At 44.9% G+C, this 20,124-nt stretch overlaps 2 protein-coding genes and 1 pseudogene across 2 annotated transcripts in view; 1 reads left to right on the top strand and 2 right to left on the bottom strand.

Annotated features, from left to right (window-relative positions):
* Window positions 1–1,075: 1,075 nt before the first annotated feature.
* LOC119521416 lies at window positions 1,076–3,702 on the bottom strand (annotated as a pseudogene).
* On the bottom strand, window positions 1,076–20,095 carry THAP8 (THAP domain containing 8). Its single transcript, XM_037819230.1, has 4 exons — window positions 20,027–20,095; window positions 6,725–6,917; window positions 6,093–6,487; window positions 1,076–4,625 (listed from the first exon to the last, which is right to left on the bottom strand). The coding sequence occupies exons 1-4, from the start codon at window positions 20,093–20,095 to the stop codon at window positions 4,551–4,553; spliced, it is 732 nt and encodes a 243-aa protein (XP_037675158.1). The 3' UTR covers window positions 1,076–4,550.
* Window positions 20,021–20,124, top strand: part of WDR62 (WD repeat domain 62) — a 43,107-nt gene continuing 43,003 nt past the window's right edge. The window contains exon 1 of the mRNA XM_037819649.1: window positions 20,021–20,111. The gene's annotated coding sequence lies outside the window, so the exon portion shown is untranslated. The remainder of the gene's footprint in view (window positions 20,112–20,124) is intronic.

The following is a 20,124-nucleotide window of genomic DNA, read 5'->3' as shown; positions in this document are numbered from 1 at the left end:
GTTTGGAATGCTCTTCCCCCAGACATCTGCATGGTCCCTGTGCCAGTTTGAATGTATTATGTCCCCCAGAAAAAGCCATATTCTTTGATGCAATCTTGTGGGGCAGACATTTTAGTGCTGATTAGATTGGAATTCTTTGAGTGTTTCCATGGAGACATGCCCCACCCAGCTGTGGGTGATGACTCTGATTGGATAATTTCCATGGAGGTGTTACCCCACCCATTCAGGGTGGATCTAAATTCAATCACTGGAGCCATATAAATGAGCTGACAAATAGAAGGAACTCAGTGCAGCTGTGAGTGACATTTTGAAGAGGAGCAACAGCCAAGAGGGACACTTTGAAGAATGCACTGGAACTGAGAGAGGAGCTTCAGCTTACAGAGACATTTTGGAGAAGGCCTTTGAAAGCAGACTTTTGCTCCGGAGAGTCTGAGAGAGGACAAATGCCCCAAGAGAACTAAGAGTGACATTTTTGAGGAGCTGAAGCCTAGAGAGGAACATCCTGGGAGAAAGCCATTTTGAAACCAGAACTTGGAGCAGACACTGGCCACTTGCCTTCCTAGCTAACAGAGGTTTTCCGGACGCCATTGGCCATCCTCTAGTGAAGGTACCCAGTTGTTGATGCATTACCTTGGAAACTTCATAGCCTTCAGACTATAACTGTGTAACCAAATAAACCCCCTTTTATAAAAGCCAATCTATCTCTGGTGTTTTGCATTCTGGCAGCATTAGCAAACTAGAATAGTCCCCACTCCCCACTCTTTCTGAATTTTACTTATTGGGGCCTTTTCAGTGAGACCTTCTCTACTCTCCCTACCTAAAATCGCACCCTTGTGGCCACACCTGCCTCCTTCTTTCCCTGCTTTAGTTTTCTCCATAGTAACACTACGCCCTCCTTGGTCAGACACTCAAAGAGTCGGGGTCCTTTTAGGGACTCTTCCTTCTGCCTGAACACCCAGCCCACAGCCTTCCAGGCTAGCTCCTTCTCGTCATCCAGACCTCTGCTCAAACCTTGCCTCCTTAGGGAGCTCTCTCCACCTGGCTCCTTTCAATTACGGTCTTTTTTTTTTTTTTGGTACAGAAATCCTTTAATTTTCTTTATTTCCACACATTAAAAAATGAAACACTATACAAATCTTTTTTCATAGCAGATTACACGTGGGTCTATTCAGACTTGCTCTCAAAGTGCTGCCAATATTCTAAGTGCTGCTTGAGAGGACAGCTGTTAATCGTGTAGCCAATGTATTGATTTAAATGCAGTAGCATGCAGCCTTCCGCATGGAACGTTCAATTCCTCTCTGTTCTTAAATTAAATTAAATGGCATGGGTTTCTGTATTTAAAGACTTGAAATGCATCAATCCTGCACAGTTCCAGTGTAAATCTGAGACTATCTGATGGAAGTCTTGGTCTCAGTTTAAAAAAGGGAGATCCAAATGGCAGCAGCCTGGCTGCTATACATTTGTTTTCATTATTTCCATCATAAGCTTTTTGCTGCAAGTCACACAGTCAGACCCTTCTAGAAGGGTTAAGCCAAGTAACTATAGGTGTCCCTTTCACCATCTACTTCCTCCAAATATTCTTTCTCAATCAGAATGTCAATGCATTTCTTAATAACTGGAACCCAAGGTTTGAATCTGAATCTTGAGGAGAGCTGAGCTAGCACTTCTCCAAGTAACTATTGGTTTTTTAGAACCTTCCTCATTTTCTTAATGCTCACAATAGTTACCTGAATCAATAGTTTGTGGTCTTTCTCAATATTTTTGTGTGTGGTTGCTAATTCCTGCTTTTGTTTGGTTTTCATTGGCATATTGATGTTTACCCTTAATTTCTTATTTTTATAACCAAGATACAATTTTATTAAGGTACCTAGCTTCAATTCTACCTCATTAGCATTTGCATTTTCATCTTCCAAGACCAATAACTCTGACTTCAATAAAATCTGTAGGACTTGTGCCAAAATATCCATTTAATTTGCATGCTATCATTCACTGGCTGTGCAGCGTAAGCATCTTCTGTATTGTACTGAAGCAAGATCACTACCTGCAATGTAGATGCCTGCAAGATCTGTTTTTTAAACAGTTACCAATTCTCCTTTAGACAGTTGATATAACCATGTCAATTTTCTGCCACTGTGATGGCTAGGATAAAATGCTGTAAATCACAGATAACTACATTCTAACTCTGATGGCAAGGCAAATGTACAAGATTGCTGAAAGGGCCATGATCCAGAACTCAGAACTTGAATACTGAAATCCAAGTCTAGTGGTTCTGAATCTGTCAGGTGCTTCTTGAACTGCTCATTCAAGTCTTTGCTTACACTGATGTCCTGAAACATCTGCTGAAGTTTACAGATTTACTCCAAACCACAAGCTTGCTTTAATTTAGAGATCATGTTTGCCTCGGCATCATCACTTGCACTGTTCTGGTGTACGACTCTTTTGGCCAACATTTTGCATAGAAATTTTAAATACATCTTTTTTCTTCATGTACTTGAAGATAATTATCACTTGATTGAGTGTATCTTCTACTTCTGCCTCTTCTGGGTTCTTGGAACTTTTCTTCAATGAGGAATCACAGTATCGAGCCAACAACTCAGGGGATTTACTGGATGACTGAGCCATTTGGATGATATTTTAGGAATATCCGACACTATCTGTACATACATTTGGGGGTCATTTAATGCAGCTTCTCCACACTTTTCAATTGCTGCGAGACCTTCTTTCTTAATGTGTCTCCAGAAGTTTTTCAATTCTCCTAAGCCATAGTGGATTCTAGACACAAGATTATACATTTGACTCAAATCTTCATTTTTTCCGGCATCCAATAAATTGTGAAACTCTGTGTGGAAAATTTCCAAGTGTTTTTCAATGAGTACTTGCTCACATTTTCTTGCTAATTCATCTGTGTGCTTTCATGGAGGCAGAAATGAACTTTTCATTGTTCCTCAAACAGACTGGCTTCTGCCTTTTTCATATATTCAGTAATGGGGTTCTGCTGCAAGAATCAGTACTCCCTCCTGTGTAAAATCTCTCAGTGTCAGCCAAAAATTGAGATTCGAAGGATTCTTTATATTCTGTTAATGTAGAGCCCTTTGCAAATGCATCATTCCACTAATGTCTTGTATTGATGGTTTCACCATTTCTTTCCTTTTCAATCAGTTTTAAAACAGCTTGTTAGCTGTTTATTCAATGGCCTGAACAGAAAATCTCTCCAAGTCACCAATGCAAGTGTATAGATTTCATATTTTCCTTCTCTTCCTTCATCACATTCATGGCAAACCCAATGTCAACTGAGGTAGGCACAAATTCCATTCAACGCTTTGCTTGAAAATAATCTTCCCATTGTTGAGTATAAATTTCAGTACACTCTCATCCATTAAATCTTTTCCATCCTTAAGATTTGTCATGTAATTCCTCAAAAATTCTTTAAGTCGTTTGCATAATTCTAAGCCAACAAACTGAGCTCCTCCAAGTGTCAGGCCTTTTCCAGATTTAGGAGGGACTCCAGCTCCTCACGTCTGGTTTTAACTGGTGGACATTTGTGCAGTAGTTCTAAATATGAGTGTACAGTTCCATATATCTGGATTTTGCCCTACTTTGTCTTGTATAAACTTGCTGGATTCAAGCTCTGAGATCATCCCAGATCTGGTCAAGGCCAATCTGCTTCAGTCCATCAGGATTCGGACTCCCATTTGCTGACATTATGAGTAATATCCTGAAGCTGTCCAGTGCAGCAATACTTATTCAAGATATAGCTAATTCTCCATTAGATGAAAATATACAGGATCATTCCAAATTTATTCACAGCAACTCAGAAAGAATGTGCTTTAAATGCAGACAACGAAATTTCATTGTAGGCAAACTGGTTCAGGCTACTGTGTGGGAGAAGCTGCTGGCGGAGGGCTGGTAAAGGTGCTGCCATCAGCATCTGGGGTGGGAGAGCTAGAAAACTCCCACTGCCGTCTCCCCACAAGCCAGAGGCCTCTCAGCTACATTTTCACTCATCCTTTATAACATTTATCACAGTCTGAAATTATCTCGTTTATTAGTTTACTGGTTCATCTACTCGAGCAGGATGTGAGCACCAGGAGGGAAGGGATTTTGTGAACTGTGTTCACTGCTGTATCCCAGCTGTGCACTGGGCTTGGCAAAGGGCATGTGGGGCTCTTTGGAACCAGGTACAACTCTCCCCCAACAAACAACCCTTGGTCTGCTCTGAAGTTGTTCTACTGAATGGAAGGATTCGAGCGGGCGGTGGCAGGGGCCTAGTACCCAGGGGAATGAGGACTGATGAGGACTCAGGTTGGCTCAGGCTCAGGTTGGCTGGGAGGGGTCCCTGGGAGCCAGGCACTCAAGAGAGGCACTGCTACCCGCCCAGGTCAGTCTCTGGGCATGAGCAGTGGTGCTGGGCCAAGCCCGTGCATAGCGAATCTCTCATCCTCTGTCTTTTCTCATCTGTCCTGTGACACTGTCAGTCCTGACCCTTATGTACTGGGGGCCCAAGTGTCCAGAAGCTCAGGCTTGGTGTCCAGTGTCGGAGGCGCAGAGTCTTATGCAAGGACCACAGCTACATCAGTCCCTCCACAGATGATGGTAAAGGCTCGGGATTCCTCAGGTCCAGGGAGCTGGGCCATCCCAGGCAAGGATGCAGGAGACAGAGAACACAGGGGAGTGATGGTAGAGAAAGACAGAAAAGGCAAGAAACAGGGAGGCCGAGGTGTGTGTGTGTGTCAGGAAACAGAGAGAGACATGGGGAGACAGGGAAGCAGATATGAGAGGCAGAAGCCAGAGGGAAACACAGAGAGAGATATGGGGGGACAAAGACATGGGAAGACAGAAGAGATGTGGGGGCATACAGATATGGCAAGACAAGGACACAGATATGAGGGGCAGAGAAAGATGGAGAGACATGGGGGATGGGGAGATGGATGGGGGGCAGAAAGACAAAGATGAATGTGGGGGAGGGAGGTAGAGATTGAGAGATGGGGGGGCGGTGAAGGAGAAGGAGACAGGGATCCAACAGGGGGAGGAAAGGCAGAGAAAGACACTGTCAGCCCAGGGGCCCTGGCAGGCTCCATGACAAGCTGCAGGCCTGAGTCTGAGCTCTAACTCCCCTCCACCCTCTATCTTCCTTGTGCCCCAGGGTGGCCCAAGGCTCAGTCTCAAACTTAAAGCTCCCAGGTGCAGCCAGAACACAGCTACTACCTGGAAATTTGAACCCAGGGCTGCCAGATCTGCTGAGCCTTTAGGAAAGACCAGAAATTATTTTAGAGCACTGTTGAGGCCAAACAAATCACATCTGTGGGACATGTCCAAACCACTGGCTCAGTTTAAGGCACTGTACCCTCAGAGGTACTACAGGGCCCCCTCTTGATACCCCCAACCCTAACGCTCTTGTCCAGGCTGGGCCCTGAGAGTCACAGGTGCTAGGCTGAGAACCGCAAGCATGACCCTGGGGTTTGAAGCAGGGGGAAGACCTGGTCCAAGTTTGATATTTAAAAAAAAATGGCACCCCTCCATCTCTCTCTCTTTCAAAAAACATGCATACAAACACACAAAACAGCAAATGACTAGCACTAAAATATAGGGGCAAAAAGGCCTTAGGTGGGGTCTGGGAACCTCTCGTACAGAAGTTGCAAATTTAAGCCCTCAGGGGTCGGGTAGGGAACATAAATCCACAAAGAGTGGCCTAGGTGGGGACGTGGTGAACAGGAGAGTACAGGCCTCCTCTGGAGCCAGGCAACTATGCTTAATACTGGTTCTGCAGGAGTTTGTGTGAGATACTGGACCTTTCTGTCTCTCAGTTTTTTCATCTGGGAAATGGGGACAATAAAAATATCCTGGTCATAGTGAGTTTTCAATGTCCTTAACTCTATGTCCAGCAGAGTACGGGCTCCTTGAATATCATTAATAAAGGGAGGAGCCACTACTCGGCTGCCACCAAAGGTTGCTGGCCATTGCCAGATTGACTTTCCTTTTTGTCAAAAAAATATCAGAAGCTCGGGAACATGGGTGAAACGCTCTGATGTTCAAACACTGGAGCCGAGTTTAAAGGCGCTCACACACACACACAGTGTGCGCCCCCCACTCACCAGGCCGGGCAGGCCCCTGCGCATGCGCGCCAGCAGGCCCTCCCAGCGCAGCTGCTGCACCAGCTCCTCCAGCGCCCGCAGCTGCGCCCGGTGCCGAGTGTGGCGCCGCTGCAGCCTCCGCACGCGCCTCTGCAGCGCGCCCAGCGCCGCGCCCAGTCCCAGCCGGGCGTGCTGGGAGGAGGACTCCGGGCGCGGCCCCGAGGGAGCAGGCGGAAGGGGAAGGGGGGCCAGGAGCACGGTGGCCGCGGCTTCGGGGCCCCCCGGTGGGGGTCCCGGCACCACTAGGTGCATTGGACCAGGAGCCAGGATGGCGGGGTCCCGGGGCTGGGGCGCGGACTCCTGTGGAGGTGGAGCGAAGCGACTGGCTTCTACGCGCTTTGGGGTCTCTTCAGCGTCTGGAATATAAGGCGTGGGGTGGGGTGGGGACATCAGGGCCGGACTCCAAGGGGGATTTCTTCAGGATGCAGGAGTTGGGGGACCAGATTCCAAGGGGAACTTCCCTCCGGTGAGGCCCAATCCCAGGGAGGCGCTCTCCTCAAAAGGGGAGGGCCGAGGGTCAGACTCCACGAGGGACCTCCGCAAATGGGAAGGCTGCGGGTCAGACTCCAGCAGCGGGACAGCCCAGCACTCACCTTGGTGGGCGGAGCCTGGGAGAAGATGGAGGGCACCGCGTCGGGCCGCAGGTAACGCACACCCCAGCGCCACTGGAAGCTGGCAGGCGTGAAGTGCTCGCTGCACAGATGCTGGTGGCAGCTGGGCCCCAAGGACTCTCGGCCTGTGTGCAGCAGCCAGGTCTGCAGTCGGGGGCCGTCCTTCAGCGGGAACCTGCGGGGGAGAGGGGTTTCCCTTAAGACAGTACACCCGAGGTCCCTGGGCTCCAAGCGCCTGCCTCCTCATGGGAAGGAAACGGCCCTGCCCTGCACCCAGGGGCTCTCTACCTCACACCCACATCCCATTCTTCTCTGCTTCTGCAATACCGAGCACCAGCCCACCCCACTGCTCCTCCCAGTCAGCTTCCATCTTTTCCCATCTGGGGTTTTGCAGCAGCCTCCTTGGGGTCTCCCTGCCCACCCCTCACCCCACCACTACCAATCTATTCCCCACGTGAGCTGAGGGAGCAGTTTATAAAGTCAGAAAAATCTAGAAGGTCGTGGAGCCTACAGTCAACTGAAAAAGTTTCTTCCATAAACATATAACATGAGGGGAGGAGAATTATAGATTAAGACTGACTTAAGAAACATTAACCCGAATGCAAGATGTGGACCTTGTTTGCAAAAGATCATTCTGCAAGAAGACATTTTTAACACAACTGAGAGAAAATAGAACCTGAACTGTGTATTAGATGATTGTAAAGAATTAATTTTGCTAGATGTGATAACTGTAATGTTTTATGCTTCTAAAATAGTCATCTATTAGGATTTCTGAAATATTTATGGGTAAAAGACCTGATGTCTAGGATTTACTTTATTTTTTTTTCTCTTTCTAAATTCAGTTTTATTGAGATATATTCACATATCATACAATCATCCATGGTGTACAATCAACTGTTCACAGTACCATCATATAGTTGTGCATTCATCACCCCAATCTATTTTTTGAACATTTTCCTTATGCCAGAAAAAATAAAAATAGGAATAAAAAATAAAAATAAAAAAGAATGCCCAAATCATCCCCCCCACCCGATTGTTTCATTTTGTTTTTGTCCCCATTTTTCTACTCATCCATCTATACACTTGGATAAAGGGAGTGTGATCCACAAGGTTTTCACAATCACACTGTCACCCCTTGTAATCTACATTGTTATACAATCATCTTCAAGAGTCAAGGCTACTGGGTTGCAGTTTGATAAATTTCAGGTATTTACTTCTAGCTATTCCAATACATTAAAACCTAAAATGGGTTATCTATATAGTGCATAAGAGTGTCCACCAGAGTGACCTCTTGACTCCATTTGAAATCTCTCAGCCACTGAAACTTTATTTCGTTTCATTTTGCATCTCCCTTTTGGTCAAGAAGATATTCTCAATCCCACGATGCCGGGACCAGATTCATCCCCAGGAGTCATATAGGATTTACTTTAAAATACTGTGGATCAAAAATGTATTAAAGGCATGTGTGGGTGGTGGTGGTAGATGAAACAAGATTGACAAAATGTTAACTGGCGAAACTGAGTGGTGGGTCCCTAAGTAGTCATGATACAATTCTATTTTTTTTTTTTTTGCATATGCTTGAAAACACCCATTAAAAAATGAATGAAATAAAAGCTTTTCCAGGAGAGGGGTGGGGATTAATCTGATTAGGCACCCTCTAAAGGTGTCCCACTGCTCCTGTGTCCTGCTGCCACTGTCCCCAACATCTGTTCTTGCCTTCTCATACAGGTCTCTATTCAGACCTGGGCTCAAGGCTGCTTGTAATAAAGACCTCATTTCCCAGTCCCATTTGCAGGCAGCGATGGCCACGTGATTGAGTTCTGGCCAGTTAGTCCTTTTGTGACTGCCAGAAACTGTGAGACAATAAATGTTTGTTGTTTTAAGCCACTAAATTTTGGGATATTTTATTATGCAGCATGAGATAACTAATACACCCAGTCATCCATGTCCCACCTTCACTATGTTTTCCATATCTGTGCCATTATTTACTTAATGGTTTTCTTTAAATTGACCCACTTTAAATATTAAAGATACCTAAAAGAAAAACTTAACACCACAATTGAAAATGGAAAGCCAGTATCAATTCCATACATTGACGTTAACCATAAAACAAAAAGAACGTTATTAAAGGCAGTCTAAATAACTTTGCCTGGCGAGGGCCGTGAGCCTGAGACCTGCTCTCTCTTTGTTAAAAAGCAAGAGTAATGAGTGTTAGAGAATGGTGGACAAGACCACCTGTATCAGACAGAGTGAACCAACCCGGGACATCCACATGAAAGAATATGATGCAGCTGTAAAACAGAATGTGGAGACATTTGATGAACTGTAATGCCATGGTCAGTCTCATATAATGGCCCCCAAACGATGTCCATGTCTTAACCCCTAGGACCTCCTGTTAATACCACTTTATAAGTGGAAGATGTGGTTAACTTTTTAGGATTTTGAGATGGGGAAATTATCCTGGATTATCTGAGTGAGCCTTAAATGCAATCACATGTATCCTTATAAGAGGGAGGCAGATGGAGATACTACCACAGAGAGAAGAGGAGAAGGCAATGTGCCCACAGAGAGGCAGAGGCTGGAGTGAAACAGCCACAAGCCAAGGAAAGCCTGCAGCCAGCAGAAGCTAGAAGAGGCAAGAACGGATTCTGCCCTCAGGGCTCCAAGAGAGCACACTGATTTCAGCCCAGTGAAACTGATTTGGACTTCTGGCCTCCAGAACTGAGAGAAAATAAGTTTTTGTTGTTTTAAGCCACTAAATTTTGGAATATTTACTATGCAGCTTGAAATAATACAGTCAATCCATGTCTCACCAAGTTTGTTATAGCAGCCATAGGAAATTAGTACAATGGGGGAAATAACATTGTATATTCATATTTGCTCATAACTGCATAAAAAAACACTGGGAGGGACAGTGTTTCAGCCCAGCTGGTAAAAGAGGACAGAATGGCTGACTGAGAGAAGAGCTGTGGCTACCAAAGAGCAGAAGCCCAGGGGACATGGACAGGGACTGTGGTTGCTGCAGTCCCTTCAGCCTCCATCTGGGACAATATTCTCACCAGCCCCATTTTTCCTGGACCTTGTGGCTGCACTCCCTACCCGCTCCCCAGCAGAGACTACAAACTGTCTGCCCCATATTCATTCTTCTTTCTCCCTACTAACAAATCTCCAACTTAATTTGAGGTTATAAATGTGCCCTGCTAAAAGACTGTTTCCCAGGCTCCCTTGCAGCTAGGTGGGGTATATAACCAAGTACTGGCCAATGAATGCTTTAGTGTTGTGTGGGACACCTGGGATTGCCCTAAATGGGACAGGGCTCTTAAATGGAATCAGAGCAGCTCAAGGGGCAAAGGAGGCAAGGAAATATCACAAAACTGCTCAGTAGTTTGGACTTGTTCTTATTCCCTTTTGTTCCTCTGGGTGGCGACACTTGGGCTGGGCAATCTCTCTAGAGACCTACCTTAGGTGGACAGCCAGTGTTTCCCTTTTTATTTAGAGTTACTGATTATCTTATCTAGAGAATGGAGTGACACACATTGCTAGGGATTTTCCTTTTCCTCCATACTAACAGAACCCAAAATTTCTTCAGGGTAGTTAAATGTCCAGCTAAAAGAATACATTTCCCAACCTCCTTTGCGGTTGAGGGAGACTGATGAAATTGTCACTGGGTGGAATTTCTAGGAAGCCTTTGTAAAGGTGGCTGACTCAGTATGGAGTTAAACCCCTTTTGCTCTTCCTTGCTTTTCTTTTCTTCCTGTCTGGAATGTGGACATAATGGCTGGGATGCTGGCAGCCATCTTGGACAGAAGCTACAGGCTAAAGATGGTGGAGAAAGATGGAAGAGCCACACACCAGTGCTGGTCTGTCAACCTCTGTACTTGTTTTATATGAGAGAAAAAATAACCTCTGTGGTAGTCTGTATTATCATTCAAAATATTTGCTGCCCCTCCCTACACGTAGATTGTGTATTTCTACCCAATCCATGTGAGGCTTGCTACAGACTTGCTTTGGCCAAAGGAATGTGACTGAAATTGACATGGGCCACTTTTTTTTTTCCTTCATTTTTTTTAAGGTAAATTCAGTTTTATTGAAATATATTCACATACTATACAATCATCCATAGCGTACAATTAACTGTTCACAGTACGATCATATAGTTATGCATTCATCACTGCAATCTATTTCTGAACATTTTCCTTACATCAGAAAGAATCAGAATCAGAATAAAAAATAAAAGTAAGAAAAGAACACCCAAACCATCCCCCATCCCACCCTATTTTTCATTTCGTTTTTGTCCCCATTTTTCTACTCATCCATCCATATGCTGGATAAAGGGAGTGTGATCCACAAGGTTTTCACAATCACACTGTCAACCCTTGTAATTTACATTGTTATACAATCGTCTTCAGGAGTCCAGATTACTGGGTTGGTTTGATAGTTTCAGGTATTTACTTCTAGCTATTCCAATACATTAAAACCTAACAGGTGTTATTTATATAGTGCATAAGAATGTCCACCACAGTGACCTCTTGACTCCATTTGGAATCTCTCAGCCACTGAAACTTTATTTTGTTTCATTTCACTTCCCCCTTTTGGTCAAGAAGATATTTTCAATTCCAAGATGCCGGGTCCAGATTCATCCCCGGGAGTCATAAGACATGGGCCACTTTTGAATACAAAATTTACCAGGAATCACTGGGCAGTACCCCCATCTTCTCTTTTCCCCCTCCCATGACACCAGGTAGGGGTGGCTCCTTCAGCCTGAGTCCCCAGTTGTGCCAGTTTGAATATATTGTGTCCCCCAAACACCATTATCTTTGATGTAATCTTGTGTGGGCAGACATATTAGTGTTGATTAGATTGTAATTCTTTGAGTGTTTCCATGGAGATACGACACATCCAACTGTAGGTGCTAACTCTGATTGGATAGTTTCCATGGAGGTGTGGCCCCGCCCATTCAGCATGGGCCTTGATTAGTTTATTAGAGCACTATATAAGCTCAGACAGAAGGAGCGAGCTTGCTACAGCCAAGAGGGACACTTTGAAGAATGCACAGGAGCTGAGAGAGGAGCTGCAACTTACAGAGATATTTTGAAGACAGCCGTTGAGAGCAGAGTTTTGCTGATGCTTTGGAGGTACTAGCCCAGAGTTTGCCCCAAGAAGCTGCAGCCTTGAGAGGACCGTCCTGGGAGAAAGCCATTTTGAAACCAGAACTCTGGAGCAGACGCCAGCCACATGCCTTCCCAGCTAACGGAGGTTTTCCGGACACCATTGGCCATCCTCCAGTGAAGGTACCTGATTGCTGATGCGTTACTTTGGACACTTTATGGCCTTAAGACTGTAACTGTCTAACCAAATAAACCCCCTTTTATAAAAGCCAATCCATTTCTGGTGTTTTGCATCCCAGCAGCATTGCCAAACTGGAACATCATCCAATTCACCCAACGAGTATTTATTGAGCGCCCACTATATGTCAGGCACTGTTTTAGGCACTGGGGACACAACACAGAACAAGACAAAATAATATCCCTCTCTTCCTGGAGCGGATGTTCTAGTGGGGGAGATCATGAATGAATGCATCAAATATGCGGTATAGCGATAAGCATTCAAGGTAAAAATAAAGCAGGAGGGGGGCTGGAAGAATATGGGTGTGTCTGGGGAGATTTACAATTTATATAGGGTGGTGGTCGCAGAAGGCCTCACTGAAAAGGTGATGATATAAAGGGAAGAACTTTTCAGGCAGACAACAGCAGAGGCAAAGGCCCCGGGGTAGAGCTGTGAATGGCCTGCTAGAGAAATAACAAGTAGGCCAGTGAGGCTGGAGCAGAGAGAGTGAAGGGAAGAAGGGAGGAGACAAGGTCATATAATTATTGGGAAACCAGCTCTTGTAGGGCATTGTAGGCCTGCTTCCTGCCTACTCCAGCCCGATCTTCTTGTCTTTTATAGAATGAGCGGAAGCCAGGGAGAGTTCTGAGATGAGGAGGAACTAAATTGGACACAGGTGTTAACAAGTGCCCTCTGGCTGCTTGTGGCGGAAGCAGGAAGACCAGTGAGGTGGTTACTGAAATAGTCCAGCCAGGAAGTGACAATGGCCAGGACCAGGATGGGGGACGAAGGGGTGGGGGTAGAAGTGGTCAAATTCTAGACAGAGTTTAAAGGGAATGCCAACAGGACAGCGACTTGCTGATGAAATGATTGAGAAATGTGTCCTCATCCAATCAGCCTAAGATCACCAAGGACAAACCTGTATTCACAAAATAAGATTTATTTATCATGGTACTGAGGAAGACTGCACACCAGAGGTACTGTGGGGAAACTCACCAAAGAAGGGAAAAGATAGAGTTATTACTGGATTCGGGGGAAGGATGAAATTCAGGTGAAATGTAAACGCAGCAGCGTTTGAGTAAAGTGGAAGCAAAGCAGAACTGTTAACATCAGGTCCGGATTGTGAAGTGGGCCCAGGGTCCTATCTCTTTGAAAGCAAGAAAGTTAAGATGGGTGTGGAATATCATGCTCAGAAGCTCCTTATCTGATGCTCTGAACCTGGATTGTAAATCCAGGCTGCATCTCTGTGTCAAAGTGATTTAGCTCCTCCAGGCAAAAGTGAGATGTTTCATTCTTACTGATATAGTTTTGTCCTAGTTTGCTAATGCTGCCAGAATGCAGAACACCAGAGACAGATTGGCTTTTATAAAAGGGGGTTTATTTGGTTACACAGCTACAGTCTTAAGGCCATAAAGTGTCCAAGGTAGCACATCAGCAATCGAGTACCTTCACTGGAGGATGGCCAATGGCGTCCAGAAAACCTCTGTTAGCTGGGAAGGCACGTGGCTGGCATCTGCTCCAAAGTTCTGGTTTCAAAATGGCTTTCTCCCAGGACGTTCCTCCCTAGGCTGCAGTTCCTCAGAAATGTCACTCTTAGTTGCACTTGGGGTATTTGTCCTCTCTCAGCTTCTCCGGAGCAAGGGTCTGCTTTCAACGGCCATCTTCAAACTGCAGTTCCTCTCTCAGCTTCTGGGCATTCTTCAGTGTCCCCCTTGGCTATAGCAGCTTGCTCCTTCTGTCTGATCTTATACAGTGCTCCAGTAATTTAATTCAGACCTACACTGAATGGGCGGGCCAACACCTCCATGGAAAATATCCAATCAGAGTCATCACCCACAGTTGGGTGGGGCGCATCTCCATGGAAACACTCAAACAATTACAATCTAATCAACACTGATAGGTCTGCCCACACAAGATTACATCAAAGATAATGGTGTTTAGGGGGACACAATACATTCAAACTGGCACATTCCACCCCCTGGACCCCAAAATGACATTATCTTTCCATACACAAAATACATTCATCCCACAACAATATCACAGAAACTTAAATCATTTCAGTAACAATAGTTAAGTATAAGATCTTATCAAAATCAATAATAGGCATGGTCAGTCCTAAGGCACAATTTTCCTTTAGCTCTGAATCTGTGAATTTAGAACAAGTTATGTGCTTCCAATATACAAAGGAGGGACATTCATAGGATAAACATTCCCTTTGCCATAAGGAGAAAGAGTAAGGAAAACAGGGTTAATAGGATCAAAACAGTTCCTAAAACCCGCAGGACGAACTCCATTAGATTTCAAAGTCCAACAGTCATTAACAGAACGATGTTGCATACTTGGGGCTTGAGAGAGTGGGAGTCTAACCCTTCTTAGGGCCTTTGTGGCAGCCCTTTCCTCTCCAAAAGCTGGGGTGAGTTCTCCAACATATCCACGCATTGGGGAGACCATCTTCTCGGCTCCACCCTCCTCAAACACCGGGGCAGCACCCGAATTCCCTTCCAACTCCGGGGCACACGATCAACCCCTTCAGAACAGTGGGGTGGCAGCCAGGCTCTCCCCAATTCCCTGGGAATGTGCTCCACCCTCTTTGGGGCCTGGGTTGGCAAAACTCTTCCGTAGCATCCAGGCGGAAGGCCCACCCTCGACCTCCGGGGCAAACTCACCCTTTCCATGCCTGTGGGCTGCTCCACTCTCCCAGCCCAAGGCCTCTTGACTCCAGACCTCAACCTCCATGGCTTTGTCTTTGAAGAAATTTTTCCCTCAATTTGTTCCTTGTCTGTCTCCTCCAGTCCAGACCGGCAGCGACTCTGTCTATAAAGATCTCGCAAAAATTCTGTTGGCTTCGCATGAAGCACACAGGGGTCAAAGCCGTCAGACAATAGGATTTTCCACAAATCCTTTCTGTTTAATTCCTTTTCCATTCTTGGCTTGCACTGAAATGATGGCTGGGTTCCATGTTTGGTTACATCCATACATTGGGCTGTAGCTTCTGGGGTTTCACCCCCTTGAAGCCCAGAGTTTTTCTGGCCATCAATTTCTCGTTTCTTTGAAACCAAGAGTTCATTTCTCAGCTTATCTCTGTCCTCTCGCATTTTACCATAAGCTACAAGTAGAAGCCAGGGTACATCCTCCATATGTAGTCTGGAGATCTCAGCTAAGTAGTCCAGGTTGTTGCTTTGAAATTCTTCCTTCCATCTGACACCAGGACTCAATTTTGCCAAATTCTCTGCCACTTTAAAAAAAAATCACCTCCCTTCCAGTTGGCAATGACACATTCATCATGTCTGCTCAAGGCCTCTCCAGAAGTATCCTCAGAGTCCGTATTTCCACAAACAGTCTCTTCAAAGCAGTTTAGGCCTTTTCTATCAAGATCCTCACAATTCTTCCAAAATCTTCCCCTTATCCATTTAAAAAGCCATTCCAATATGTTTGGTATTTGCAAACACAGCAGCACCAGCACCCCACTTCTCTGGTACCAAAATCTATTCTAGTTTGCTAATGCTGCCAGAATGCAAAACACCAGAGATGGAACTGGCTTTTATAAAAGGGGGTTTATTTGGTTAGACAGTTACAGTCTTAAGGCCATAAAGTGTCCAAGGTAACACATCAGCAATCGGGTACCTTCACTGGAGGATGGCCAATGGTGTCCGGAAAACCTCTGTTAGCTGGGAAGGCACGTGGCTGGCATCTGCTCCAAAGTTCTGGTTTCAAAATGGCTTTCTCCCAGGACGTTCCTCTCTAGGCTGCAGTTCCTCAGAAATGTCACTCTTAGTTGCACTTGGGGTATTTGTCCTCTCTTCAGCTTCTCCAGAGCAATCTTCAAACTGCAGTTCCTCTCTCAGCTTCTGGGCAATCTTCAGAGTGTCCCTCTTGGCTGTAGCAGCTTGCTCCTTCTATCTGATCCTATACAGTGCTACGGTAATTTAATTCAGACCCACCCGGAATGGGCTGAGCAACACCTCCATGGAAATTATCCAATCAGAGTCATCACCCACAACTGGGTGGGGCACATCTCCATGGAAACACTCAAAGAATTACAATCTAACTAACACTGATAGGTCTTCCCACACAAGGTTACATCAGGAGAGAACCTAAGATGGCGGCTAGGTGAGACAGGGCAAAATAACTCCTCCGTGAAAAATACTAAATAAAAACAAGAAGGTGACCCAGAATACCGGTTTCAGCAATGCACCAGCTGGACAAGGTCTGCTAGAACCACAGGGGCCGTACACTTGGTGAAAACGGGAGTCTGCATTCTGAAACGAGTGAGTAAGCCAGCTGAAAGATCCGCAGCCACGCTGCAGTGTGGGGAAGCCAGGGGTTGGCATTTGGAGATGGACTGTTTCTTTAAAAAAAAAGGGAAAAACCCAGGAGCGGCTGAATTTGTAATGGTGAAAACCGCGTAGTGAAAGCACGGCAGAAGCAGTCTGAGCCGGCCTCTTGGTGTCTGGCGTGGAGGATAGCCTGCTGCAGATTCCCTCAAGGCCAGGGGAGCAGAGGGGAGAGCCGGAAGGAGAAAGAAACCCTGCTGCTTGCAGCCGCTCCCTGGTGGGCTGGAGATACTCCTGCCAGGGGCCGTGCCCACAGCCCAGCTGGGAGCGCCCCTGCACGGCCCAGCAACCCGGGGCTTACCTTGAGGGATGGCGCGCACTTGTGATGTAGCACAGCCTTCCCTCAGCAGAGGTCCTGGAAGATCACAGCTGAGAAGGGGGGCCCGCTCGGAAAACCCAGGGACACTACGTCAATGCCAGTGGTTTGTGGGTCAGCGTCAGAGAGGATCGGGGACAGAAGTGAAATGAAGGCTTAGATTCTTGCAACAGCCTTGAATCTCCAGGAACATCTGGGAGGTTTGAATATTAAAGCTGCCCTGCCTCCCTAGCCACTGGGACACATGCCCCACGTTCAGGGAGGACGGCTCCAGCAACACACCCAAATTGAGTTCACCAACTGAACCCCACAAGAATCATTTCCCCACACACCACAAGAACAAAACTGAGAACTAACTTGAGGGGTATAGGTGACTCGCAGACGCCATCTGCTGGTTAGTTAGAGAAAGTGTACGCCACCAACTTGTATTTCTGAAAAATTAGATTGGTATTTTTTTTTTTACAACTTGAAAGAACCTTATCAAGCAAAGCAAATGTCAAGAGGCCAAAAACAACAGAAAATCTTAATGCATATGATAAAACCAGATGATATGGAGAACGCAATCCCAAAGACCCAAATCCAAATATCAGAAGAGACACAGTACTTGGTGCAATTAATCAAAGAACTACAATCGAGGAATGAGAGCATGGCAAAGGATATAAAGGACATGAAGAAGACCATGGAACAGGATATAAAGGACATAAAGAAGACCCTAGAAGAGCATAAAGAAGACAATAAAAGAGTAAATAAAAAAATAGAAGATCTTATGGAAATAAACTGTTGGCCAAATTAAAAAGACTCTGGATACTCATAATACAAGATTAGAGAAAGTTGGACAACGACTCAGTGTACTAGAAGTCCACAGAACAGAAAATGAAAGAACAAAAGAAAGAATGGAGAAAAAAATCAAAAAAATCAAAACGGACCTCAGGGATACGATAGAAAAAATAAAACGTCCAAACTTAAGACTCATTGGTGTCCCAGAAGGGGAAGAGAAGGTTAAAGGTCTAGAAAGAGTATTCAAAGAAATTGTTGGGGAAAACTTCCCAAACCTTCTACACAATATAAATACACAAAGCATAAATGCCCAGCGAACTCCAAATAGAATAAATACAAATAAACCCACTCCGAGACATATTCTAATCAGACTCTCAAATACTGAAGAGAAGGAGCAAGTTCTGAAAGCAGCAAGAGAAAAGCAATTCACCATATACAAAGGAAACAACATAAGACTAAGTTGTGACTACTCAGCGGCCACCATGGAAGTGAGAAGGCATTGGCATGACACATTTAAAATACTGAGAGAGAAAAATTTCCAACCAAGAATACTTTATCCAGCAAAACTCTCCTTCAAATTTGAGAGAGAGCTTCAATTTTTCACAGACAAACAAATGCTGAGAGATTTTGCTAATAAAAGACCTGCCCTACTTCAGATACTAAAGGAACCCTACAAACAGAGAAACAAAGAAAGAAGAGATATAGAGAATTTTAACAGACATATATAGAACCTTACATCCCAAATTACCAAGACACTCATTTTTCTCTAATGATCATGGATCTTTCTCCAGAATGGACTAATATACTGGGACAGAAAACAAGCCTCAATAAATTAAAAAAAAAGAAAATTGGCTATACTCAAAGCACCTTCTCTGACCACAATGGAATACAAATAGAAGTCAATAATTTGTGAATTGTAACTCCACTATTTACTTCCTACATGATATAAAATACACAAACTCTAATGACAAATCAGTAGTTTTGAACTCAATGTAATATATGTAAGTTTTGACAAGAACTATATAAAGGTGGGGGAATAGAGGAATACTGGAGCATAGTTTATGTGTCCTATTGAAGTTAAGTTGGTATCAAAGAAAAACAAGATTGTTATAGATTTAAGAGTTTAATTTTAAGCCCCACAGTAAATACAAAGAAATTATCAGAGAATATGACCATAGAGATGAAAAGTAGAGTACAGGTTAAGAGAAATGGGGGAAGGGGCAATGGGGAATTAAGAAATGTGTGTAGGGTTGCTGTTTGAGGTGAAGGGAAATTTCTAGTAATGGATGGTGGGAAAGCGATAGCATTACAACATTCTAAATGTGATTAATCCCACTTATGGAAGGCTAGGGAGGGGGTAGAATGGGAAGATTTAGGCTGTATATATGTTTCCACAATTGAGAAAGAAAAAAAAAAAGGACAGTCTAAACAGATGACAACTGAATGCCAAGGATGACCCTGGATGGGATCTGAGGGACACAGTTGAGACATGGGGGGGGGGGGGGAATATAGAATGTATGCTTTGTATCAATGTTGAATCTCTAGTACTTCTTAGCTGCATTTAATGGGATTGCATAAAAGAATGTTCTTGTTCATGGGAATTGTATATGTGAATTATAGTGTTTGTTCAAGGATGGGTGCAGCTAGCTCTCATAGGTTCAGAAGACAGAGCAATAGATGATGGATGATAGATAGGGAGGGAGGGAAAGAAATACCAATGTGACAGCATGTTAAAGTTGGTGGATTGGGGTATCAGGGGAGGGAGGTCAGGATATGCTGGAGTTCTGTGTATGGGGTTTGTATTGTTTTTGCAACTGTTCTTATCACTTTGAATTTATTTCAAAATAAAATAAAATTTAAAAAAATTACATCAAAGATAACGGCGTTTGGGGGACACAATACATTCAAACTGGCACAAGTTTCAAACAGCAAGATTTGTGATAATCTAGGATTTTAGAGAACAAAGTTTCCCAGTAAGAAAGAAAGCAGTGGTTACTCAAAGAAGGGGAGGTATGTCATTTTACAGCTGTGGCATGTCCTTGAATTTTTTTTTTCCCTACTAACTTTGCGGCTGGCATTTTCCCTGTCTGTTATTCTAAGTCAAATAAATCGGAAGGCAGGTTTTTTTTTTTTACAGTCCAAGTTAATTTTTACTTTCTCAGGTGTGAGGAAAGAGAAGAGGTAAGAATGACCCTACGGTTTCTAGTCTGAGCAACTGGAAGGATGGAGTAAGCTATTGAGCAGTTGCATTTAAAAGCCTGGACCAACCTCACCTCTCCCTACAGAGACCCCCACCCCCCACTATCAGCTCTCTTCTTGTAATACCTGTAGTTTATTGCCTACCCCTGCTGTTCCACGCATCTGCACCTTTGCACGTGCAATATTTATTTGCAGCCGGGAATATCTACTCCTCACCTTGCGAACTCCTACTTTCTGACAGCCGCAAACTGGACCAGGAGCCCCGCCCCTCCCAGGGCCCCGCCCCTCCCAGCGAGCCCCGCCCCATGCCTGCACTCACTTGTAGAAGCTCACTGGGCGGTTGTCCGCGCCCAGTCGGCCCGCAGCGTTGGAGCAGTTCGGAGCCCGGCAGGACTTGGGCATGGCGGTTCAAACCCTGGTGAGTGTAGCCA

This window comes from Choloepus didactylus, chromosome 27 (genome assembly GCF_015220235.1).
Source record: "Choloepus didactylus isolate mChoDid1 chromosome 27, mChoDid1.pri, whole genome shotgun sequence".
In the NCBI taxonomy this organism is placed as follows: Eukaryota; Metazoa; Chordata; class Mammalia; order Pilosa; family Megalonychidae; genus Choloepus; species Choloepus didactylus.
Note: the sequence above shows the minus strand (reverse complement) of the source record. Positions and strands in the feature narration are given on the sequence as shown.

Excerpts from the sequence above, each read along its gene's own strand:
- THAP8 (XM_037819230.1), bottom strand. The coding sequence starts at position 20,095 with ATGCCCAAGTCCTGCCGGGCTCCGAACTGCTCCAACGCTGCGGGCCGA. Across the intron at positions 6,488-6,724 it reads CCCAGGCTCCGCCCACCAAG|ACGCTGAAGAGACCCCAAAG; the intron begins GTGAGTGCTGGG and ends CTTATATTCCAG. Across the intron at positions 4,626-6,092 it reads GCAGGGGCCTGCCCGGCCTG|CTCCCTGGACCTGAGGAATC; the intron begins GTGAGTGGGGGG and ends GGGATGGCCCAG.